The sequence below is a fragment of the Pan troglodytes genome, chromosome 11 (assembly GCF_028858775.2).
Source record: "Pan troglodytes isolate AG18354 chromosome 11, NHGRI_mPanTro3-v2.0_pri, whole genome shotgun sequence".
Taxonomy (NCBI): Eukaryota; Metazoa; Chordata; class Mammalia; order Primates; family Hominidae; genus Pan; species Pan troglodytes.
Window position 1 is genome coordinate 101562303 of NC_072409.2, and position 26616 is coordinate 101588918.

Consider the following 26616-nt stretch of genomic DNA (forward strand, 5'->3'; position numbering starts at 1 on the left):
CGTTGTAGATTAAAAGACCATAACTATTTACCAATTAAAAAATTTAGAAGCAACAACACGTTGAGGTAACTAAAAATTAGCAAGACCAATTTTTATAAGACATGCTTGAAAATCCGTCTCCCTATTTTATAAACCTTAGGTATCATCTAATGATAATATGTGTACATATTTGACCAACAGAAGAATGATGGATATAGGAATAAGTATCATTATAAGCTTCACATGTCAAAAGAAACAGACATCCAAATAAAAAGAGATAATATATGAAAGCCTGAACATGACACACAATGGTACATTCTATGACTAAATAAAATGCTTAGATAGAAATTCTTTGACAGGTGATACAAACTCTGGATTCCTCCAAGTCATCATGAGAATGGAGGAAATACTTGTCTCTTTCTTTCCCTATTCCTTTTCCTATTTTGTGTCTCAAAATATTTCCTAAACAAATCTAGATTCTCTCTATAATGTCCTTTCTCCTTTGCATGTAATGACATTGGGAGGGATTGGTAATTCTGCTGCGGACTTCAAATAATAACAGAGAAGACTTTCTGTTGCACACTTACATAAAAGTTTTAGTATTTGATAACACTGCCCATGCAAGTGTTACTTACATGTTACTTATTTCTATATCCATCATTCTTCTGTTGGTCAAGTGTTATCCTCTCACTCTAAATACATTTTTTATTTAGCTGCATAGAATCTTTATATATTTGTTTCCTTAGTACTAAATGTGATTTACTTGACCATGAAACTACTATTTGGAAATCCTAGAATGAAAACAGATCTGTTTGTTACCCACTTGAACTGAGTGGGGAGACTGAGTTATAGCTATACTCGCTAAGTGGTTAAAATAACTTGGAGCAAGATAAACATTAAAAATTAATTTTCCTTGGGAAGTTATAGCTGAGTGTGGAGATAGCTACATGTGTGTATCCCCTCCCTCCCAGTCATTCATTCCCCTTCTCCAAGCTGTATATGCTAATTTTTTTGGAGGAGAAATTGGGAACTGTTAAACTTGCAGTTAAACAAATTATTTTAAAGTTGGGCATTTTCTAAAGTCTAATTGGGCCAATCCCACTTTTAGTTTTGCACTTATTATCACTGAAAATAGCTATGTATATTATTCACACACAGCCAAACATATGTATGATGTGTATACAAGGGGAAAAAACTTTTTTTTGGTAATAAGGCCATGTCTTTTTAAAAAACAAAATACTGCGTGTTGTAGAAGGTATGAACCCGAACAACGTTGTTTAAGTTCTCTAGGACTTTGAGGGTAAACATAATTGAGATTAAAATACTGACGTGCTCACATTTAGTAGAGAGATAAGAATAATTCATCGGGAGCTATTCTAGTCTCACTGGTAATCACATAATTCAACAGGGTTTTTAGAGAATACCTGAAGCTATCGTCGTCTGTTGTGCAATTACATAATTAGTCAGGATCTCTGTAATAAAATCTTTTCTAAATGTATGTGGGTTACTACTAAGTAAATGTTAGGGCTAGTGTTATATTTTTACTTTTAATACTTGTATAACAATTTAAACTGTTAAACATTATTCCCCGACATAACTACAGATACTTAACATGAAAAGAATTGCATTACTCAAAAACTAAGAAAAAAAAAATCCCCCTACATATATTTGTTTCCAAAATGCTGATCAAACCTGCTTGCTTTATGAACATTAACTCGCTATCCAATCTCCTCTAGATCCTCTAGAGTGTTTACTTCTGAGAACTCCGGGGTTGTATATCTCTTTGGTGTTGGTTGTTTCACCCACTTCTAAATTACTGATCTATTTTTTTGATATTCGCGTGACTACCTATCAATATAAGTCAAAGTGCGCTCTTTCTGGTCTTTTTGCTTTAATGATAACGCTGCGCAGCCAGGAACATTTCGGAGTCCTCTTACACGGAAACAAACGTGGCCTGGCGAAGTCGAAGCCAGCAACGTGGCGGGAAGTGAGGAAGTAACAGCAATTCCTTATTCTTTATCATTATTGTTGTTTTAGAGTCTTTCCGCGGCGTTTTCGGCCGGGTTCCCGCTCCAGAAGGCCCGCGAGGGGCCCCTTGCCCGCGGCGCGCCGCAGACACACAGTCGGGAAGCACAAAGGCGCGCGGAGCCTGGGCAGCAGCCCCCGAGACGGTCACGCCCTCGCCGCTCTCCGGCCCCATGCGGCCGCACAAAGACCAGAGCCCCACCGCTACCCACGCACCCACCCACGCTCGAGAGGGGCGCCGCGCGGCGCAGGCCGCCACACCCACTCGGGCCCGCTCCCGCCTCCCGGGCCCCGGGCGCCCTGATGAATATGCATCGCGGCGCGCCCGCCCCCGGCTCCTCCTTTCGGTTTCCTTCCCGCCGCCAGGCGGAAGCGAAGAGCCGCGCTTCCCGCGCGCCCAGGCCGGCCGGGGTTGGGTGGGGCGGGGCGGGCCGCGAGCCGGAGAAAGAGAAAGCCAGGGAGGCGACTGCAGGAGGAGCGCGGGCCGGGCGCGGAAGGGTGCGATGCTGGGTGGCGGTTCCGGGGCAGCCCCGCCGCGGGCCAGGCCAATCCGAGGGCGGGGAAGGGGCGATCGCGCGACCCCGGGGGCCGTGCCGGCTGCATCTGACCGGCGCAGCCCCACTCCTGGAGCCGCCCCGCTAAAACAACAATAAAACCCACCAAACACACACACACACACACATGCACACACGCACACGCGGGCGCACACACACACACCATCCTGGACGGCGTTCAAGTCAAGCACGAGAAACAGCCTTCTGCAAGGGAGAGGAAAGAAAGCTGGATATCCAGACAGACTGAAGGGCTGCCTGCTTTTAGACTTGACTTTGACCGCCTTTTCTTCTCGGGCCAAGAACTGTGGCAGTGCAGAAATTACAATTAAAAAATACATAAGACTACTCCCGGATTGCCTTTTTTTTTTTTTTTTTTAACTAAACACAAAAAGCGACACCAAAACAACCCCTGAGAAAATCCACAAATCTGTACCTGAGACACGTCAAGTCAGCGGCCCAGGGTTCTGTTACAGACTCAAGATCTCTTTTATTTAATGCAATACAGTGCGATGGTATGTGGCTTTGAAATGATGGGTTTTGTTTGCTTGTTTTATTCGTTCTTTGCACCCCCTCCTATCCCTGGCACAGTTTTTCTTTTCCTGTTTGTGGATTGCAAAGTGGCTGTTTTACCCCTTTCCTAAATGTCATTTTTGTTTTACAGGTTGTGAGCTATAGTGCTGCATTTGCAGAACTAATTTGCAAATATGCATTATTATTTAGCGTTGGCAACTTTAGTACATGTGACACACTCTTATGACGGGAATCAGTGAGTAACACTGTGGTCCAAACGGTGCAGAATCTAGCATTTTGTTCTGCTTTAACTCTCTGCTTTATCCCCCTCTCCCCTCAGTGGTGGAAAAAAATTACTGTTCAAATGATACTTTAGTTCTACCTTGTAGGCCATTCTCTCCTCTTGAAGCATTCTTTTCTCCATTTTAATTCACAGATATTCTCATTTAAAAATACATTTTTAAGTAAAAGAAGTACTATTTAACTCTGATTGGTGTATTGGAATGTTTAAAGTCAGTATTCATTCTAAAGTTTAGTCCTAACCCCCATCCCCTCATCCCTGAATTTGTGGCATCCTATTGTTAGCCTTTCTTCCGCACCCCCCACCAACTTTTTAAAACAGATTTTGATGGATTTCTTTCCACTCCTGTTAATAGTTTCCCCCCAACCCCGCTATTTTTGCTGCCGATTTTTTTCCTCTTCCTATGTGTGTCTCTATCTCTCGTTCCCCTTGTCTTCTTTTCCCCAATACGTCTGAGACACATTTTAATGCACAATATCCCATCCATTAAGTTGTGGTTGAATGTGAAGTGTGTGAGGACTTGGCAGCTTTCAGGTTGAAGGGGGCGGGGAAGCCAGTTTCGACTTTGACACAAGACGCTGAAGTGGCGTGATCAGAATTATTATTAGGGCTGTGAACATGGCCATCTTCTGCTCGGGCTGGAAGAACTGCCATTGAACTTGAGACAGGACAGACAAGATCTCTAAGTATTTTTCCCCCACCCCCCAAGTACAGTAGCTGGCAGGGAAAAGGCGCCAAAATACACAAGATTAACTCTGACTTTCTTTGAACGGATCTTATAGCACCATCCTTGTAACTTTAACTTCCAATAGGCGGGAAAAAGTTAACTTTTGATCCCACACTTGAACAGACATTTAAATCAGCCCTAAAATGGAATAAGTCCAGAAAGTAACACACGCATGCTTATGTGGTTAGAAAAGAATGCACGTGTAAATAAGCAGGGTGTATGTGTGTATATGACTGAGGAGTTCAAGATTTAATCAAAATCAGAATTAGTGTGACTTTCCAGTGTATTTACAATATGAAGAAAAGCACTGTGAGGCAAAGAAACTGACCTTTGAGCATCCTAAGTAAAAACTGCAAAGAGTTTGTGAAACACAAAACGTTGTGGTTTCCAGTTTTACATTTGAGGTTTGATGTTTTCATTTAATGGTATGAGAGATGGAGAAAGCTCTAGCGCTGAAAAGTCCCTATTAAATCATATGTGGGCAAAGGTCAAGCACTCCAACTCACTGACGCAATATACTACAGATTCCTGCCTAAGTGATGAGGAACACAGGAAAAAGTACTTTGGCAATAAAATTATTAGAACAGTAATTATCATCGGTGGTTGGGACTGCATTCTTGTGCACTGGGAAAACGTTTTTACTGGCCCTGATGAATTTTAAAGCCAAGTATTGTTGAAAGCTATTTTAATAGGAAATTGATTAGCTGAGTGTTCCATACAAGAAATGGTGACGGTTTCATTGTTTGAGGTCCAAAATAAATTTTTATTCTTTAGCAGACATAGGCATCCCTTTAATTTTAATATGGTCAGACTGAACAGCAGCATAATTTTGAGTGAATGTGATGTCATGAACATCTGTAACTTTGTTTTTGGAGTTTTTGACATTACACAATTTGATAATATTACTGCTTTGAAATTTATTGGCTTGTGTAGTTAAAATTTCAGATACACTCAGAGATAAAGTTTACTGAACATATATTTTGTTTAGGCCCAATTGTTTGTGTTTTTTCTTTGTAATTACAATATTGTTTCTTAAATTTTAATTGGAAAATTAAAATGCACAATTCTGTTGTTATGCATTGCTTTGACTTTGAAATTTTGTTGTTATGCATTGTTATGCAGTTTTCAAAGAAGAAATGAGAGAAAGGGGTGCAGAAAGTTTGAGTTGCTCTGCCATGCACTTTTTATACTTAATACAGAATGTAAAGACTACTTAGCCATTTTGGACAGAGCTTTCTATACCTGTCTTAAAAACCCATCTGTTTTCCTATGTTACAAGGCATGTGTATATGGGTAATAGAAGCCAGTTTACATGTAGAAATAAAATGATCATATAGTTTTACTTTATAGGTCAGCTATTTTGAAAAAGAGCAATAACTGCAACTCTCTCAATATCAGCAGACAAGAGACACTGTGTGAGAGAGTATATGGAACCTTTGTAACATTGTGGATAAGCGAGGCAACTATTACCTCTATTTTCAAAGTTTAAAATACATCATGCAAAAGTTACAGGGCAACTGCTGACTTCGTAATCTGTGAAGCAAGTGTCTTCCAGTGTTGGGAATCTCTGTTGATGCACTGGCCTCATCTCTGTTGAGAAGTGAAAACCGGATAACCTTAGTGGAGGAATCTGGCTCAGTCGGTGTTGAGATCAGAACTGTATTATAACTTGTAAATATGCTAGAAATGTAGACACACTTAGTGGGACGCTTTTTTTTAAACAGTGGAGTAGAGGCATTTCGGCAGTGACATTATTAACAGCGTCATTTTTCTCATTTACTTTTGTCCTCAGGGGACACCAAATAGCTCCCAGAGGAGGAGAAAAAGGTCCAAGGTTATTTATTCATTTCTGTGCAAAGGGCTAGCAATGGGGGTGGGGAAACTAACCAGTTGTGAATTCTCTGGTGGGGAAAAAGTTACTACCCTAATTTGACAGTAGTACTTTAAGGGCTGGGTATGATTTTGTTTTTTGTTTAAGAGTAGTAGACAGTAGTAGTAGTACTCAGTAGTAGTTTAAGAGCTGGGTAATTTGATTACCTGAGCTGGTAAAATTGATTTTGCAATTCTCATCAAGTACAGGCACTTTCAATACTTCTTGATTGTTTATATATGCATTTATGAGTGGATTTTTGGTGTTCCTCCTTGTGGATATAAATTTGTGTTTTCCAGACTACACATGTATGATTTTTGTGGTTCTTTTGGAAAAAGGAAAGATCCCAGGGCATGGTGCAGTAGATACTTGCAGTTTTGCAGGCCTGCTTTCTGGGGTCAGGAGGTCATCTGTCTCTTTTGTATTTAGTTTTTAAATATTGATATTGGTGATGCAGCCAGGGTGTGTAGAGCAGTTGAACCTTCTTGCAAACCACATGCAAGAGCAAAAAAAAAAAAAAAAAAAAAAAAAAAGGCATCGGGTGTATTGGAAATGACAGCTTTGTTAAGTTCCAAGAAATCTTTCATGAAACTGCCCAGGATTTGCAACCTGTCGCTGCAATTTCTTTAGGAAGGAAAAGGTTAAAAGAAAAACAATATTAGATACTTGAGATGTCAAGCTCTTCTCTGGAGATCTGTAGTGAAAGGCTCAAATGTGGTAGCGTTGCTTATTTCAAATATACAACTGGGTTTTGAAAAATCCAGTGAGCTGAAGCACTGGCATTCTATTTAGAAATCAATAAACTTTCTGTTAGTTAGAAAGGAAACCTTTTTTTTCCCTTATAAGGCAGCAAGGAGATCTAGGGAGGAGATCTTTAAGAATACTGAAATAACAGAGTTTCCTGTTGCTGAGAGAATCATTCACTTCTTTCTGCCTCCTCAGCCAGGTTTTGGGGTGAATGAAAGTGGCCTGCCACACCAGTGCTTTTAACCCTCTCAGTGTGGAAGGGAGAGATGAAGAGTTTAGGATTGATAAGTACCAAAGTTTAAGAAGTGTTTGGCCCATTTTGTTACTATCAGAAGCTTTTCAGAGATATTTCCACTCTTAATACCACGACACAGACGTGCTAGAAAAAATGGAAAGTGAATACAATGCATGCACTTCCTCAGTTCCTCCTTCTACCTGGGATTTAAAAGATTGAGATTTTCAAACCAAAGGTGGTGGACAAGTGTTGTGTTAAGAGAAGCCAGGCATCCCATGCACCGAAATCCACCAGTCCCTCTTTCCAAACAACTCCCTAGAGTTCTTCCAGGGAAGGCTTGCAATGACCTTGGCATTGGCTGGACAAGAGGAAGTGTTTTGGGGGGTGTCAGCCATTCTCCACATGGCTGCAAGGCCTGAGAAGACAGTCAAAGCCATAGAAACTGAGCACCCCCATAAACCTTCTTTTTCAGGAAGTCTCTGTTGCTCACTCTTCATTCCTTTTTGGTTTTCCTCGCCTCACCATACTCCTATCTCATTTTCCTTTTTCTGGGAAACAAATCAAAACCAAAAACTATCAAGCATCCTCTATGGTCATCAAAGTGCAACCAGCCATAAGCACCCTCAAACGTGGGGCAATTGAAAGAGATTTGAACCCCTAAGTGATGGGCCTGGGAGGCCCCAGACATCTTCACTTCTCTGGGGTCTTACCTGGATCTGACGCTGCTTCTTCGCCCTTGGTGTTGCTGAAGCTTTTGTGGGCTCTTCTGTGTAATACTTGTCAATTTTTCGTTTTTCTTTTTTAAGCTTGTGAAAAACTTTTGGATGCAACCTAGTTTTGGTGGCAGAAGGAAATGGTTTCTGTTGGGAAAGGGAAACTAATAAAGGGAGGAGGGGTAGCGATGTCGGGAGACACTTGCCCAGGGCTCAGCCCTGGGCCTCTTTTTGCCAGGGGACAACGGCTGGTTCTGGGCTCTCAGGCTGAAAGGAGTGCTCTCTGGGTGCCAGGATTTCACTGGGGGTGGTGTGGTGAGGAGGGAGGGAAGAAGGGAGGGAGGGAGAGAAGGAGAGATGGGCGCTCGATTTTTAAAGAGACCCCGAAATAATGGCTTCTATGAGAGTCCAGGCATTCAAAGAGGTGTGTTCAAGGACATTAGTGCATTCCTGCCAAGGGGAATGTCTTTTATGGTAAATTAACTCCAGTTAAATTGAATATTTGTTCAAAGGGAAACTCCAGTAGTTAAAGCTGGTATTATCAGTAGAGCTTCCCCACCCCCTCCCCTCAGAATCTGGTGAGGGTGAGAAAAGGGATGCAGTGTAATGTGCAATACAAAGTGATGCTTTCGTGCTGGTGGTTTCTCTGTGTGTGTGTCTGTGTGTGTTTAATCTAAGATGAGGTTGCCTAAAATTTCTGAGAGAGATGAGTATTTACTTGGATTAACCCTGTCACCTCATTTCTTTCATCCATAAAGACTGCCAACTTTATCCCAGCTTTTCAAAAAGAAGAAATGACCCGCACAAAGGAAATTAACGTTGTCAGAACGCTGACTCCAGGATTTGCCGGGGCAGGGGCGGGGACCGCAGGGAGGCCGCTCCCAGAGCGTGTGGCCGAAAGGGTTAACTCGCAGGGGTCGGCGCGATCTCCCCGACTTTACCTGTCTTCCTAGCCCCAGCAGCCCCCCTCCCCGGCCTCCCGAACTCCCCACCCCCCAGCGCCTTTCTTCTTTGGGCTCTTGGTTTACGGGGGCTGCAGCTGGTAAACTTGGCAAGCTCGCCTCATTAAGAGCGCTCTTTGAAAACGGACTGTGTTTGAGCATTTCCCTAATGAGGACAGGACGGGGTTAAAAAGTGACCATTTCATGGTTGACTTGAACCTGCCTACTTTTCTTGATGTGTCGTTGTGAAATGCTTGATGTGGATAACTCCCACTTGGTGAAGGAAAAAGTCACTGGTTCCTCCAGGTCCGCTGGGGGAGGGAAGAGGGGACGGTGGACAGAAACCAGAGGGAGTGAGAGGGGCTAAAGTTGAAGGGACAAATCACGAGCTGGGAAGCGATGGAAAGAGGACCGGGGAATCGGGGGCGAGCCTCGAAACGCCCCAGCAGTACCCGTGGAAGCGGGGCGGCCCCGCCCTGGGGATGGGCCCGCGAGGACCCGGTAGCCCCAGCGCCCCCCGTAGCCCCCACCTAGGTAGACTCGGAGCCCCAGGCGCTCACTTTTCCTCCCTCCATTGTCTGGGAGGCCTTTGCTTCCACCTCGTCCCCATCCACCCCAAGCAGAAAACTGGATTTGGGGGGCGGTGTGTGTATGTGGGCGGGGGGTGCAGAAAGGGTGCAAGGCGAACCGCCTTCTTCAAAATCCCTGGAATCAAGTTCATTCACTCGGAGCCTGCACGGGCGACGGGGTGGGGGCGGGGCAGCGCCGCGGTGGGGAGCCGGCGCGGGCGCCGAGCGGCTCTGGGCCGGCAGCCTCTGGAGGGCTGCAGCGGCGCGCGCGCGCCCGCCGGCCCGCCCCGCAGCCCCGGGCGCGCCGCGGCCCCGCCCCGCTTGCACCCGGGCGGGTAGGGAGACGCTTTCCGCCGGCGCCCCGGGCCCCGGGGGGTGGGGATTGGGAGCCAGCCAGCGGGGCTGCAGGAGGAGGAGGAGGAGAGCGAAGCCGGGCGCGGGGAGGAGGTGGAGGGAGCAAGAGGCGGCGGCGGCGGCTCGGCCCGGTCCTCCCGCTCAGAGCGAGGCCACGTGCACGGGGCACCCCCGGGGAGGGCGGCAAACCGCGGCGAAGCGCCGCGCGCCGCGACTGCCTCGGGTGCGGGCCCCTGGTGGGCAGACCCGGGACGAACCCGCACCCCCTCCCTATCCGCGAACCCGGGCTCCGGGCGGGGCCGTCGGGGGCCGGGCGCCGCACCCCCCTGGTCCACGCCGGCGCGCCCCAACTACTTGAGCCCAAGTTCGCTCAGGTCCCCGCCTGCTCGGCCTCCCCTTTTTCCCTGCAGCCGCAGGCTCCGCGGACTGAGCCCGCCCCGGGTGCGAGTGTCCGCGCCCCAGCACCGGCCTGGGGGCGGCCTGGGTGTGAGGGAATTTTCCACTCGTTCCTTTCTCGGGCTCAGACGGTTTCAGTGCTTCTCCCACTCGGATGTTCCCGCGGCTTAAAAGAGTCCGCAGCGAGCACCGAAATACCTCTTCCAGGGCGGGTTTTCGGGGGTGTGTATGTGTGTGCTGGTGTGGGGAGGGCAGCGGAAAGAAGAGCTATTTTGGAAAAAAAAAAAAAAAAAGTCATGGTTCTGTGGCACCGGTAGGATACCTTTAACAAATGAGGGAGAGGTGGGGGGAGAGAAGGAGAAGGAGGAGGAGGAGGAAGGTGGGGGGGCGGGGGGTGTGGAGAGGCTGGTGCAAAAGGAATGCGCGTTTGCAGGAGGAGGAGTAAAGCGATGATTGTGTAATTAAATAATAAAACAATCCTTAAGTCTGATTTGGAGAGAGCTCGAGCGGGGTCCAGAGGGTGGAACCGGTGAATTTTTCAACTTCCAAGTTTTGCAACGAAAGAAAGCAAGAGAGGGAGGGAAAAAAAAGAGCCCAGAGCAGAAAAGAGAGGAGTTTGGAGCCGAGCGGGAGAGCGGGATTTATCGTTTGGAATTTTTCAGGAGATCGTTTTGATACCCCTGGGCTCTGGGCAGCGGCGGCAACAGCAGCCTCCACGCTCGGCCGGGTCAGACGCGGGGCGAGGCGGGCGGGCGGGCGGCCGGGCGCCGAAGACCCGGCGCGGGCGGCGGCGGCTGCTGCTGCCGGGGACCACGCGCCGCGAGCCTCTTCCGCCCCAGAGATCAGCGCTCGCGCCCCCTCCCTCACCCCGGCCTCTCCCTTCTCCCCCATCCCACCCCGCCCCCACCCCGGCCCTCTCCCGCGCGCGCCCCGCCACCCGCGCGCACTCGCTCACGCTGCCCCTCGCGCACACACATGGTCGGCTCGCGGCAAAGTTTCGCCTGCGATCACCACTCCGGGATCCTGCAGCAGTGCTTGGGGCTGTAACCTTGAACTTTCCCAGCGCGGTGACACATTCTCCCCGCTCTCCCTCCCGCCCGCCCGCTCGCCCTCCTGCGCCCTCCTGCGCCCCCCTCCCCGCCTTTTTTGAAAAAGCATTTTACCACCAACCACCACCCCAATCCAACCCACACCGAACCTTCGCGCACCCCCTACACCCCAACAACAACAACAACTGCAAAATAGAAAACAAATCCCCAAACCCAGGCGAAAAGCAGCCAACACCGGCGGCGGCGGCGGCCTCGGCAAGCACGGCCAGCGCGCTCGGACTGCAAGAGGGTTAAAAGTGTAGATTGGATTTCACCCCTGGAAATCTAGCACGCCGAGTGAACTTGAATCTTTGGCTATTTAAGGAGGACTGGGTTTGTTGTGAAGTTGCGGTGATCCAGCGCAGAGCCCCGTCCTGATTGATCGCATCGCGGGGCTCAGATGACTGTAAAATGAATAGATGAAATTCTTGCTTCTCGAAGATTTTCTTGGGCATCTCCCGGAAAGTGCGTTTTAAGGCGAAGTCATGATGTATTCTCCCATCTGTCTCACTCAGGTACATGTCTCGGTCGCTTTCTCGAGCTTTCTCTCTGGCCCGAAATGCCTTTGTTTTGTTTTGTTGCGGACAATTAGCGGCTTGAGTTAACCTCCGCACATCCCCGTCCCTTGGAGAAGTGGCCCGGAGTTGCAGCGGGCGTCGCGGGGCGGCGTGGGAGCCGGGAGCGGCCCCTCGCCACGGCCACTGCGAGCGCCCAGCCCCGCGCCCTGGGCACGGAGCGCGGGCGCTGGGCCGGGCAAGGCCGCCGGGGGTGGGCAGGGCCGGGACCTGTAAGTGCGAGGCCCCGTGCGGCCCCTCAAGTGCCCGTTGTGGTGCGGCGTCCCCGCCCGGGGTGCCCGTAGCCCCTCTCAGCAGCTCGCGCGTTGAGGTGGACTAGGGCTTTGGAGGACTTTACGGGGGACTAAGCTTTTAAAAACAGCCAGTGAACTTGGGCGAGGGGACTGTAGCACGAGTCTGTGTGGGCGCCGCTGGACTCCGCTGCAGGCGGTGGGCGGGCGACGAATCGAGTCGGAGGTTGTGGTCCGGGGACCCATTCCTTTGCTTTATTTGGGGATCTGAAACCCTGGTCCATAGTGACCTGCTGCACTTTGGGGTTTCTAGTGACCGCACCACAAAGGCAGTATTTACGCTGACACGAGTTAGTTGGTCTTGGTGATTGTTAAGGAGTTTTTAGAACGTGTTCCTTTTGTGGAAACCTGTTCATTTGACGATATTTGGGCGTAGCTCGTAAGGCATTTTAAGTAATGCTGGTAAAAGTAAGGTCGTTTTTTTCGACTTTGAGAATTGTCCTAAGACCTTAGGAATAATGTTATGAATTAAAACACTGGTTTTATACTTTTTAAAAACACGATTTGTATAACTTTAAGCCAGACGGTCAAATAGAAAAGCGGCGAGACCCAACAGACTTACCTGGGGGCAGTTTTCATCGCTGCCCAGGGAACTAACAACTGACAAAGTAACTAAAATATCTTAGCCCAGAACTGTTATTTGAGGCAGTATTTTAAACCTCTAAAGGTATGGGGCAGCTTATTTCAGCTTTTAGGAAGATGTGTCACCATTGGTAATTGATAACTAGTTTCTTTGACATTGCCACGAAAACTAGTCATATAAAGAAGTGTCAGCCAGTCTTGGGCGTGTTAAAATTTTAAAAACATCTAATATCACGATGATGCATTTTTATAATGGACAAATAATTAAGATTTCAATTGTATGACAATTAGAAGCCATTGTGATTCAAAAGGACTGAGGCATTCATAAATTGTGAATGAAGATGAAAACAATGATAAGGCTTATTCAGTGATTGGATACAGTCCTGTAGCTTTTTGGCTGACACATTTTTTATTGTTTATATTTTGTTTGGCATCTGAGTATGATCAACTTAGATATGGCTATTTTCAGCAAGTAAACATGCACTTTAATTTAACAAAACTGGAAAAATGAGTTGCTGAGCTATTTGTATTTTAAAAGCCATGAATGATAATAGCCAATAAATATGATGAAACTGTTTCAGGTATAACGAATTGCCTTTACTTGTAAAAGTTACCATTAATATTACCCATCGGCTGGATATATTTTTCTCTTTCTGATAAGCTGTGTTAACTTGATATTATTTTTACACCGTGATGAAATAAAACAAATCAAAGCAAGATTTTCACTTACAGAGTATAGCTTCACTTATTCTCACCTGTAGAAGATTGAATAATTGTGCATTTCTCTATATTTCTAGCATCAGCTTTTCAGAAACATTGCTAGCAATTACATTGCATTTTTAGTATCCTCCAAATATGTAGTGAAAAGTCGCTAGTTTTATCTTAATTTGTGTTAGTTAAAGATAATATTGCAGCATTGAGACATGGAATGTTGGGATCATATACAGCATAATCATTCAGCTATCACATTAGTATTCAAAGATACACACTTAACAGCAATAACTTGTGATGACTAATATTCTCTACTATTTTAATAATATAAATCTAGGCTTATGTATTAAAACAAGGCCTACACCAGGGAAGGAATTTTAGCTTAAGAATTTTCACTTCACTAAGCTCCATGTGACTTTGCAGGTAATATAGGTGTTATAAAAGTGAGGCCACATTAATAGTGTCACTTTTGTATCAGATCAGTAGTTTTGTGAGCCTAGTAGCTGTAGAAAAACATGTCTCAGGACATGTAAATTGCAAAATAGAGTATCATTCTTAATTGGGTATAAACTTTTAAAAGTATCTCAATTGTTGCAATAAGGTATCTAGGTTTTAGAAAAAAAATCTTAATTTAAAAGGACCTACCATTAAATGTTATGTTTAGCAAAATAATATGCTACAAAATCAGCATATCAATAACCAATATTTATACACCAGTATAAATCAGATATAAAGGAAAAATTAAGAACTATCATATGATTTAATATTTGTTTAAAAATAATGTAAACCATTAATAATATAACTTTCAGTTGGCATGATGGCATTAAATATATTTTTCTTTCGTTGCTTTTAAGTTCTTTAGGTACATTTTTTGCATGATTTGTTGTTATATAGCAATGCGCCAAGAGCACCTAGTATTTACTCTTCTACCTCTATGTTGGTCGAAATTATCCATCCCTTTCATGGAAACGGAAGAAAAATAAATATGCCTAGTGGAATTAAGACTCTTTATTTTTATATCTGAAATTTGTAACTTTGTTATTTACTTTGTCAATTTAGTTCAACTAAAGGAAGTTTTAAAAGAGAATTACTGAACATCAATGCATTTTACTAAAAATTCTGAAAGAGCAAAGTTGCATATTACCTTTGTATACAGTTGTTTGGTTTTAAATCACTTATGTTTTGCTTTTTTAAAAAAATTTATGATTGCTTAATGCTATTGTAATAATCCACTACTAGTTAGGATATTTGAAAACCTTAATCACCTTTTAAAAAAATATTTTTGTATCAGGACAGTTATTATGTTCCATATTCATGTCAGTCATAATCTTTAAGACTCTAGTGTTACTCAGCATTAGGAAACAGTCACACTTGGGAGATGACATTTAGGCATGTTAATACAGAAATATATGTGACTTATAGCAAACCTCAACTTACAGTCATTTTTGGAGGATATGTCCCCTTGTCAAATAAGTGCTTCACTTGAATTCACATAATAGTGAAACCCTGAACGATATCAATAAGGCAAATTGGCAGCCTGAGAAAGTTTGCTACTTTTATTTCTCAAAAAAAAAGCATGTTTTAAAACAATATTGGCAGCATTGACAGCAAAGTCAAAGGAACGTTTAAAAACTGTGTGCATTTGCTAAGAATTTTCAAATTCAACCTTCAGATTTGAATTTTGGTTGTTTAAAATAACTCATTAAAATTTTGAGCTTTCTTGCGTGATAGATTATATTTATAATCAAATATTGAAACTCAAATTTAATCAAAACTGTGTTTGATGTCTTTATAAGAAAATGAAATGTCACTGAACATAGTACTTAAGGTGTAAGTACTTACGTGTTACCACATGGCTTAATATTTATAAACTAATATTGCATTTTAAAAAGCATGGCAAGGGTAAAATGAGTGAGACAGAGCCCACCCACTCCACCTCATGTGCTCTTTACATTCTCAAGGTTTTAGTTTTATGAGTGCATATATGTGTGTTTTTTAGTCATATCAATAAATCATAGTAAAAGATTATAGGAAGTGAGTTTCCAAAGCACATTTAAGTCCACATTTCCTTGAGCAGGCTTTCCTTTTGCATATATTCCTAAAGGGGATAAACAAAGTTTTTGTAGTTACAGTGAAAGCTAAAAGCATGGCATCAGAAAGTGTATGGAGATAGGGAGGTCTTATCATGGGATGTGGTTGCTGTGAGCAGGGCTGCCTTCCCACACAAAGAACAGATTGTGGTTTAACTCTTTCCATGGCCTAGTTTAATGTGCTCGCATAGTAACTGAATTGTTCAAATCTCTGCTGGAAACTACTGATCGGTTTAATGATTTCCTCTATGGCATTTGGGTATGCCTCATGCTGTGATGTAATCATCAGCATTCTGTATTGTTATAAAATTTTGATTCATACTTATTCTGGTGAAGGAACACTTACAGCAATGTTAGAACACTTGATAACTACATTATTGATTGGATGGGACATGTACTCCTTCCATATCTGAAGTGCAAACAGCTAACATGTTGCAGTCTGTAGCATTAAAACTTCGAATTTCTTCTTCAAAATGTATTCATATCTATATTGGATTTTTGACACCTTCTTTGTTAAAGAGTCATTAGTTGTACTTTCATCATATTTACCTAATGGAATTAGTCAGTCTGCTGTTAAATAGAATTTATTCCACGTAGTTCAGGGTGATTAACATGAGTATGTAAATTCTAACTTGGGATACAATCAGAGAGTTATTTTGTAGTTGGGCTGACAATATAGTCAATATGATCAGAAAAGTGGTGGTGGAAGTTCTCATTTGCTTCAAATCTTGGCTTACTGCATACATACGGTGTGCATGTACAGGACGTTAAGCTCTTTCTCTTTGAACAGTAATAGGCCTAAGCTTATAAGACAGGTTGTACCTAAATCAGGAAGTAACGAAACTGACTGCACTGGGAAGTAACTTGAAATATCTGTAGGTAAAGATTATCCACCATTCCTCACTGATCCCCTCCCTTAAAAAAAGGGCTTGGATGAAACAGGCAGGAAAAATGCAGGAGCCTAAAGGTAAACTACTTAATTCAAAAGATTGGTACTCTATAATCTATGTATCTGCAAATTCACATGCACATGCATATATGCACCCCCAGTTCTAACTGATAATTCATCTACATGGCAAATGAATTGTATAGATTCCACAAAAGCAGTAACTGACCAGCAGTGTCACCCCACCACAGCATGCAGAGACACAAAGAATGTAAAGTTGGTGCCAAGTTGCCATTTTTCATTGTTCACCTCAGATTGATTTTTAAGAGGTTTAGAATAATTGCTATACTCATGTGATCGGTGAACAAATTAACGGACTCTGTGGGGCTGCATATTCTATAGGGAAGCTGATGGAAGAACATTCATGTAATTTTTGTTTTCCAGTTTGAAAACTTCTATTTAAAAATGCAAGAGTGTGTGTGAGAAAGCAGGAGAGTGCAAGTGTGTGTGTGTGTGTGTGTGTGTGTGTTGGGAGCTGGCGTTGGTAGTGTGGGGAGAGAATGCACTGCTCAAAGTATGGAAACCTTCTGTTCAGGACACTGATACGACGAGCTGTGTCCTTTGCCCACTTTCCCTCACTGTATACCGGTTTCTCTAGTTACCACTTTTGGAATGGTGCTGTTTCAGTGTTGGAATGTTGGACGTTTGATAAGAAAATGGATCAAGTTTAATGGCGCATGCTCTTTGTGCCACCAGCAGCCTCTTGCTGAGAGCATGCTCCAAAAGCGGGAACTGTGTGGCATTACACTGAGCATCTATATGCTTTGTGTTTCTGTGCCACAGAGAAGAGAAATGAACTGTGGCATCGCTCCTGCCTTCTGAACAGCTCTACTCCGATTAAAAAAAAAATCTCACTGTGTTCTTTGTAAAATGGTACTGCATAGTGTTAGTTGGTCAATCAAATACTGAAATACTATATTAGGTGCCAAGCACCTTAGTTAGTTGCCTATATTTTAAAGAATGTAGAATGCATGGCATTGGGGTGGAAACAAGGGGGATGGGGCCAGAGTGTAATACAAAATATAAACCTTATTTTCTTTATAGGAGGGAGAATTGACCTGTGAATTTTGGTGGAAAGGGGACAGCTGGGCATACTTTACTTTCTTCTTGTCCTGTTATTTTGATAATTTTAAATAAGAAAGGAATGTTATTTTCATGTATAACTTTTTGTACTGAATTGGAAACGGGTTGTGGTCTTGTTTTCTTATTTTTTGAGCTTTTAAAATTAAACTGACTATGCACATCTTTTCCTCACCCCTCTGTCTTCCACAGGATGAATTTCACCCATTCATCGAGGCACTTCTTCCACATGTCCGTGCAATTGCCTATACTTGGTTCAACCTGCAGGCTCGAAAACGCAAGTACTTTAAAAAGCATGAGAAGCGAATGTCAAAGGATGAAGAAAGAGCAGTCAAAGATGAGCTTCTCAGTGAAAAGCCTGAAATCAAACAGAAGTGGGCATCCAGGCTCCTTGCCAAACTGCGCAAAGATATTCGCCAGGAGTATCGAGAGGACTTTGTGCTCACCGTGACTGGCAAGAAGCACCCGTGCTGTGTCTTATCCAATCCCGACCAGAAGGGTAAGATTAGGAGAATCGACTGCCTGCGACAGGCAGACAAAGTCTGGCGTCTGGATCTAGTCATGGTGATCCTGTTCAAAGGCATCCCCTTGGAAAGTACCGATGGAGAGCGGCTCATGAAATCCCCACATTGCACAAACCCAGCACTTTGTGTCCAGCCACATCATATCACAGTATCAGTTAAGGAGCTTGATTTGTTTTTGGCATACTACGTGCAGGAGCAAGGTAGGAGCAGATTGTTCTTTTTTCTAGCACGGCAAACACCGCCCACAAATCTCCGTAGACAGAGTATCTGGCTTGAGTTAGATGGTCCTCAAGGCCCCTAGATATCCTCCACCCTCTCTGGGTATAGTAGGGTGTCCGCTTTCACTCACATGTCCGCTGCCATGTGCGAGCCATATAAATAGACACAGAGCTTTCGTACCTGGATAGGCTTGGATATTTAAGAAAGACCACAAAGAGGTGCGTTTTCAAGTATCTTTAAAATAATACTGTTTTTCAAAGACATAGGGTAGTCTAACAAATATAGTTCATTACACTATACTTTCTGTCGTAGGCTACATTTTTGCATCTAATCTAGTAATCTTTTCCTGATTTGAAAATATAACTTTATTTATGAATAGTCAAACCATCCTAGATAATTTTTGTATTAACCTTATTAATTAATGAGGTAGAGGGACTTTGTTTATGAATTTGGTGGTATCGCACTGAAAATAGAACTAGTGTTTACTATTACAAAATGCTTAAGATAGAGAATATCAAAAGTATATCTTACGTAGACCTAGATTTACTTAATTTTAATATTTCTATCATCACTTTTGATTGTGCAATATTCACTGTCGATTAAATGGAATTGAGTTATTATTTAAATTATTTATAGTATGTTCCCAGAGTTACTTGGGAACACTTAATAATGTCAGTTTACTTGTATGTAAATTCATAAAACTTACCGAGGAGGAAAGTCGCAGCGCTGCTTACAGAACAAAAACAGAAAGTGGACTGGTTACACTGGTTTAAAATAAATCTTAAAAAGAATACAGAAACTGCATACCATACCTATTATTTAAAATACCTGATAAGGAGAATGGTATAAATTTTACCTAAATAATTAAAAAAGATGATGTTATTACTGAATATTTGAGTTAATGAAATGTTTATTATTTTTATTTTTCTTAATATATTTTCCTTAAGTAGGTAAGAATTTCTTTTCTTCAAATAAATGCATCAAGATATAGATGTCCTTGCATTACCAACAATCCATAGTAAAACAATCATTTTACAAAGCAGCATACCAAAAGTAGACTGAAGTTTGAGCTGTCACAGATGGTAGGTCATTTCCAAACTTGGCCTGGTGGGAGGAAAAATGGCCTGCAGATAGCCAGGTGACAGACTGTTATCTGAGGTTTGTTATATAAATGTGGGACTTAATAAACTGCTATGAGCTTTATTATTCAAAAAAATCAAAATTACTTTTTTGACTCTGAATTCTAGGCCCTCACTATGTGCTTTTTGTCTTGATTTTCTTGTAGCTTTGGAGATATGCTTAAGTGTCATTTTAGAATTTTTAGTCTGATTTTAAATAATGGTGTTGGACATTGCACTTTTAGAAATATTACCTTTTCCTGAAAAAATGAAACATTGCATTTAATATTTCCGTGCATTTAAGAATTACAGTCCAAATAATGATGGTTTGGGGAAAATAATATTTTTGTACCATGTGTCCTAAAATAAAACTCAGTAACACATGACACCTATTTGATTGACAGATGTCTAGGAGGTGACACTTTAAGGTGGGCTGTATATATGTGTTGGATTGACTATAAATGTGTTGTAACTGTGTTGTGAAAGTCAAGGATGGAAGTAAAGTTTCAAAAAGTGGGTCATGTAACTTTTTAGTGCAGGGAGGGAAGATTTGCAACCACTTCACTACTGCTCACATTTTAAGTTGCTTGAAGGCTAGGTTTTGAGGTGTGCCTGCCTGCATGCACATTTACTCCTGGGGAAGGCAGCCAGCTCTCTTAGTTTTGATGAACTGACAATAAAGATTTGTAGAGATAGATTGAAAAAAGAAAAAAACCGCATAAATGCCTTCCGTGTTGCACCACTGGTCATGATAACTATAAAGTTTTAAGCAACTCTTAAGAGACCATGGTTTTAGATAAAACATTGATTTTGTTGTTGGTTCAACAATCTCTATTGTAAGAACTTTTCATTATTTTATCTTGTGTATATAACTTGGATCCTCTGCTACCTGCCAGTGCATCATCTTCTCTTAACATCTGTTGGTTCTTCCTTTGAAAAACTCACGTCAGGATGCTTTTGTGTTTTCCCCTTTTCAAAATTTATATATTCTTCTTTGTCAAGTGTCGGTTAATTATGTCATTTTATAGTGCAATTGATTAAAGAAGGCAGATTTTAAAAGATAATTCTCCGGTCAGTTAGAGGGCTGCATATCGCGAGTGATGACTTTTTATTTCTCTTCTAAGTACATGATAACTCACCTAAGTCTGTTTTATAAATCAGGAAAAGAAGTATAAAGGAAAACACGAAAGAAAAATCAGAAAAGAGAAATGTAATGTTTGCAGCAGAAAGAGCAACAAAATTACGTTTCCCCCTTTTTCTCTCTCCCCACTTCTAAATGACTGGGAGAAAAACATGAGAAAGAACAGAGAGAATGCCAAAGATGGTTGCCACTGGCACCAGGATTGGCATCAGACCCTCTTTGTTTAGCTCAGGATGCCTGTGATTTGTTAGTTGGCATCCGCATTGCAGTGTGGAGTGATGTTACAATATATTGACAATTTCCAGATCTAGAAATGTCAATAGTCCTCTTGGTTATTTATACAAGATCACATACTGCATCTCTTCTGGAAGACGAAATAAAGACCAACATGTACTAAAGTTTCATTGTTGACCAACTTCCTATGCTTTTCTTTTTCCCTCTTTCTCTTTTGGTTCAACCCACACTTTTTTTCCTTCTTCATGCCCAGCAGCCTCATCTTTCTGAAATGTGGGAAGAGTTACTAGAGCTTTGACACAAGCTATAGTGCTACATCTGCATCTGATATGGTTTGGGGAAAAATTTATGCTTTTTGAAATCATTTTTGATATATAGTTCATTAGACTTTTGCATCACATGGCCATGAGGCAGTATTTTATTTAAAGCTAAATCTCTTTGTTATTCGGCTACTATGCATATAGTCTGGTTGACCGCAATTCAGTCCATTTTGCTATTTCCTTATATTAGCAAAGGCTGATGTTCAATATAGTTGTTTATAAAATTAAATGTCTCCCTGCACTTCACCTAAAATGTACACATCATTTGGGAGTAACTGCGTTTAAATCCATAAAATCATTTGATGTTATTGATTCAGAGGGCTGCGCTTCGGCTGTTTCGTTGCTACAAGAACCGCCATTTTGTTTGTGAAGTGCCAGGCGAGGGGGAAAAAAAAGGCAGACACTGTGTTTGATGCCAATAATGGTTGCCAGTGGCACCGAGGTTGGCATCAGACCCTCTTTGTCTAGTTGCTGAATGCCTTTGATTCGTTGGTTGGCATCCGCATTGCAGTGGGCACACTGGAAAGTTTTTGACAATCCCTGAATGAAAGCTGCTTGCTTGTTTGCTGCAGCAAATCTAAGCTAATATAAAACTCTTCCTTTTTTTAGGTTTTGTCTAAAAAAAATTGTGACAGATTAAAGAAAAAATAGCTCTAAATGGTGTCTATTTTCCCAAAGATATTAAAGATGTCCAATGATTCTTGGGCAGGTGTTACCTATTCCCCATATTGTCTTTGTTACTGCATTCATGAAAGCAAAGCAAAAACAAAACCAAACAAAAACCAGGCAAGCCTTGCACAGCACAGCTTCCTGGGATGTAAGTGTCCTATAGGATGCAGGGTGTGCTATGACAAGTGTGTGGAGGACAAACCTAACGTAATGATATGTGATGCATTCATTATGACTGACTGTTGCTCTCAGTCACATCACTGCTTATTTGTTATGCAATTTCTAGTTCCCTCACTTGCCACTCTTGCAAATTTTATAGTAACATTTTGAGAGGACTTCATTTTTCCTCTCTAGTTACAAATGTCTAACAGAATACATGTTTAAAAAGAGAGAGAGAAAACTTTAAAGAGGAGACCTATGCTTTAAGGTCTGATGTAAAATCAGTCATTCTGGAATTTCTCGATTCTGCACCACACTGTTATGAAATTCTCAGTGCACAATTTTGTACACTGGGAAAATCAACCAAAAGCCTAAAATAATTTTGGTTAAAGTTTCCTAGATAGTTAGCATTAATATTGCTTTCCAGTTAACCACCGTTATCTCGTTAATTAATAAGAAGGATTAGCAGTTCTACCCAAAGGGCTGCACAGAAGGAAGTCTGGCCTATGGGAGGCCTTGAGTTGCCAGACTGTGTCCTGTCTGAAGGGGAAAAAAGGAAGGGGGTGGTGGTGGTGGTGGGAGTCGGGGGGCGGGAGTGGGACTGGCCTTTCTCTGAGGCAGGAAAGCGTTTTGAAGAGAGAGGTCACAACACACCAAGACATTTAAAGATCTCAAGAGATAGCAACTGTTGTCGTGTATGTAACAGATTAGAGTTTAAAATGAGTCAGCCTAACTGATTTTTGGACTGTACTTTGCACTCTTATTAAACGTGTTTTGGAGTGTTGAACAGAGCCCAGAAACCTCATTGCTATCCTGAAAAAGTAGTTTCCTTTAGCCTTGTTGAACCCTTAAAATTATGATCTGTTGTTGGATGGCCACTTTTGTTGCTTTATTGTTAAATGTTATAATAATTGAAGTACATTTTGAAGTTGTGAAAAATGTGACTTATTTACAGGGGAAGTCATAATCATTATTACTGTTTTTGAAATAGAAGCCTTCCTGGTTGTCACATATCATTAGTGAGGAAGCAAATGCTAAGAATTATTTTCTTCCTACAGTTACTGAATTTCAGAATCCTTTTGGGTAACAATTATTTCTTTATGAAAAGCTTAAGTAGATAATTGTTTGCAAGTTGGCAGTGTATTTTAACATTTTAATAGATTTCACTTCATTTGCAGGTATTTCCCATTATGGGAAAAAATAAGCTTTCATAATTGATTAAAATGAGGCTGCTCTCTAGGATGATTTGGTGTGTCTGCACTGTGAAATGCTCTGGGAACATAAGAGTTTGTGTGTAGGAGAAATACTTGGTATGCATGTTTGATTTAGGGGAGCACTGTTAAGTTTTCCCATCTAGCAACTTGTCCTTGACTGAACTTGTGAACTCTAGTGCACATTTGTTTGCATTCTGGCTCATACACAATTCACAAGATAAAGAAGGGCTCTTATTGGCATGTCTTGCTCCTAGGCTTAATGAGACCTTTGTGGGAACATATATTGTGAGATAAGATACTTAGCAATTTTCTCACTGATAAGAAAACACAGTCTCCCACCAGAAGTTCACCCTCTATGCCATGAGGCCTCTGCCACAAGATAGCTTTAACAGACAATTTAAGAGTTAAACTCTGAGGCCCCAGTTGCCAGCTGGGGAAGCTTGGCATCTGTGTTCCGATATGGCACACTAAGCTCTTGCATTGCAGTTAATATGATCTCATTTTTCAAAGGGAAGGGTGGGGGGAGAGAAGGAGAGAGGGAGGGAGGGATGGGACGCTTATTTGTTACATCAATTATGATTTTCAAATATTTAAAAATATGTAGTGCCCCACTTTCTGGAGGCAGCAAAGGTTGGTAAAATATTCTACTGACAGCATTACGCATCCTTCCCCCCACCCTGTATATACAGCACTACAAATTTTATAATGAAAAATAGTTAGATTATGTATTTGGATTTACAAATTTAGTGCACAATGTCTCTTGTGTGGTAAAATAATTCCAAATATCTCCATATTTGTAAGAACCAAAATAATATGCATTGTTCGAGAATCATGGTAATTGGAGAGGACTGTGCATTGCAGTGACAGGAGTGACGGTCAGGTCTCCTGAAGAATGCCTTCCTGATAGGCACAGTTATAGTGCCTGTGCCTGGAGACTTAAAGCTGGGTAGGAGCCATTGAGAGAGGCCATCTATTGCTACAGCTTTAGTTCTTTAAAGTTACTGTTTTCTAAAGTGGTACCTAAGAAGCACTTGCAAACATGAAGATTCGTAATAGATTTGGTAGGATTTTTCATTTACTTACTTGTTTTTCCCTAAATTTGGAATTTAGGAAGAAGCTGTCATAAGGAAGTTAAAGTTGTAATCCTCCATTAACTTTTTGCTTTTGAATTTGGCACTTAAAATTTGAAACAGCAATCCAAGATACCCAATATAGCAAGGTCTTTCTCCTCATAAGCTCTCACTCAGCCAGATTAAACTGAAAAACTAGACTGGTAGGCTATATAAAACTGTTTGCTTTCTGACACTAGCGCTCTTGCCATCACTGCTGGCCAGTTAGAATTTCAGCACCTGAAGAGAGAGGGACCCAACGGGAGGTTATGTCAGAATTCACAGGATTTCTTAAAAATTGAGATCAGTTAGTTTTCATTTCTGTTATCATGGTGGCTTACATGATAATGGACTTATAATCAAAGAAGTAGTTATTGCTTTGTTTGAAGCTCCAAGTTTGCAAAGAGTGCAAAGAGCATATGAAACACTCATTAAAATGGTCAATTATTAAATACCTGAAAATTATGGGCAAAGGCGATCCCTGGCTCTGAAACTAGCTTCTGGGTAAATGTTTCTCTTTGGTTTATGAAAGAATAGCATTTTCCAGTTTGAAGTTGATGAAAGTAGAACTTGCGGCACTTAAGGGGTTTTCCTATGTATGTGCTATGGCGGAGCAAATGATTAGCCAACATAATGTTCAAAGCAAGTTTTCCAGCCTTTTTCCCTCCATCCTTGTGAAGGAGGAATAATTTTAGAAATCTCAAGGACTAGTGGTTATGCGATCGGAAACTTGAGTTATTACGGCTGCATGCCCCAGTGCCAAGCATAGCAAGAAGAGACGCTTCCTTCTGATCATGCTCACTTTTCTGTGGCAACGTGGTATGTTGTCTCATTTTAAAGTAAATTCTTGGGACCTTGAACTCCAATTTTGTGATGCGGTTAATTTAACTGAATTTAGTTGTTAGAATTTGGCATAGAGAATAAATCATCAAACTGCAGAGAACTTGTGAAAACTAAGTGCGTTGTAGTAAGGAGTGAGTCTGTGGGATTAGCTTGTATTAGATTGAACGTTAGAGTGAGACTAATAGGACTTGAATGGTTGGGCTTTTTGGTTGTTATATTATTCAGAAAATTGGAAGAAATGGCTAACCAGTGAGGTGGAAAGTCCTTGAGGCTGAATTGAAAGCCACGCATTTTTTAAAAACCTTCAAAATTTAATTGTTCTAAAATGGGAAAGCAGATGATTACATGCATAACTATATTGTTTATAACAAAACACTTAGATACACATATTCTGTTTATGATGATAGCTTAAACAGGACAGCACTGATGAATCACTGACAAATTAAAGATCTCTGAACAAGGACTATATAATTAAAAATATGGGGTGATGGATGAAGTAATTTTACTATCAAAAGTTGCCTGGAGGTTGTGTATTTTCAGAATCCTATTTTAAGGCAGTTCAGAACATGTAGTAAGTTATTGATGAAGCATAAACCAGTTGAAAATGGAATTTGTTTAAACAAGTGTGAAATAAAGTAAGAATTACCTTTAAGAAAAGAATTATTTCATGTTAAATACATGCAGTTTTAAAATTTTAGTTAGCTTCAACTCCATTCAAAATAGTCTATTTCTCAAAATAGTCAACTTAATAGTATTCATTGAATTTTGAAATACACGTCTCTCATAAAACTACATAAAAGCATTTAACAAGCATCCATTAATATTAAGCGACACATATATATTCTCATGCTGAATGAAGATGAACTGTTTTTTTAAAAACCTGATTTTTCATACTCATTTTGAAAAAAATACATGGATAAATGTATTGGTGCTAACAGGGAATGGTAGAGCTTGGGACAAAAAATCTAATCATGAGCACAGATATTAGGAAAAAGTTATTTGAAGTAGGGTATATTCTGTAATTCATGTGAGTGGTAGATTACATTTATGCCTATGCTAATGACATGTCAATATGAAGTCTATACCCCTCTATTAGTGAATTCTGAAGTGTAAAAAATGTTCCTTCATAGGACAACTTGTATTTTATTATTCTGACATCTGCAGTTTCTGGTTGGATTACCTTAAATTTGCTATGCTATGTTAAAAGCCTTGTTTTATGAGGTCGGTCTCAGCTTCTGGCCTTGGTGTCAGGAACCCTGCTACGTGATGCAACTTGCCTTGTTAGGTTTAATTGACCAAAGCTGATGTGTTAAAACAATTCATTTGCGCTGTAACTTATGCCCTGGCTAAGTTGCTACCTGAATCCCTTGACCTTGACTTGTTTGGGTCATGGAATGGCTGCAAGCTGTTTGACCTTTCTATTGTGTAATAATGTCACTGTTTCCTCTTATTCTTTAATGGTAATAGCTGACAAAAAGGCCCAAGCCCTTACTTTACACACCAGTGGATTCAAGGCGTCCGTCTGCAGTAGCTACATCTTCTGTTTGACATGGTCTGGCTGTAGAAGTGACTTTCTTTTGTTTGCTAACAGTGATGGGGACAAATTTGCAGCCCTCCTTGCTACAAGAGGTGGGGCATAGTATTCTGGCATTTGGAGGGATTTAGATCTTTTCTGCTTAGATTTTCAGTTTCTGTGTTTTATGATGGTACATATCACAATTTCCTTTTCCACACTCGTCTGAGGTTGACTTTTCAGCTTTTTATATTTATGGTTTCTTTAATA

General features: G+C 41.6%; 1 protein-coding gene across 19 annotated transcripts in view; it reads left to right on the forward strand.

Annotated features, from left to right (window-relative positions):
- The first annotated feature begins 2927 nt into the window (after nucleotides 1-2927).
- The window catches only part of NFIB (nuclear factor I B), a 240025-nt gene continuing 216336 nt past the window's right edge, over nucleotides 2928-26616 (forward strand). For 6 of the 19 annotated variants that reach the window (XM_003951392.6, XM_016960605.4, XM_016960609.4 and 3 more), the window contains exons 1-2: nucleotides 10865-11524; nucleotides 17476-18007. In XM_003951392.6, coding sequence (XP_003951441.1) covers nucleotides 11495-11524; nucleotides 17476-18007 — 562 coding nt within the window. In that variant the 5' untranslated portion in view covers nucleotides 10865-11494. Of the gene's footprint in view, nucleotides 3071-10820; nucleotides 11525-16962; nucleotides 17077-17475; nucleotides 18008-24698; nucleotides 24810-26616 lie in introns of those variants that run through there. The other 13 variants (XM_016960604.4, XM_054657934.2, XM_054657936.2 and 10 more) reach the window with 7 other exon arrangements.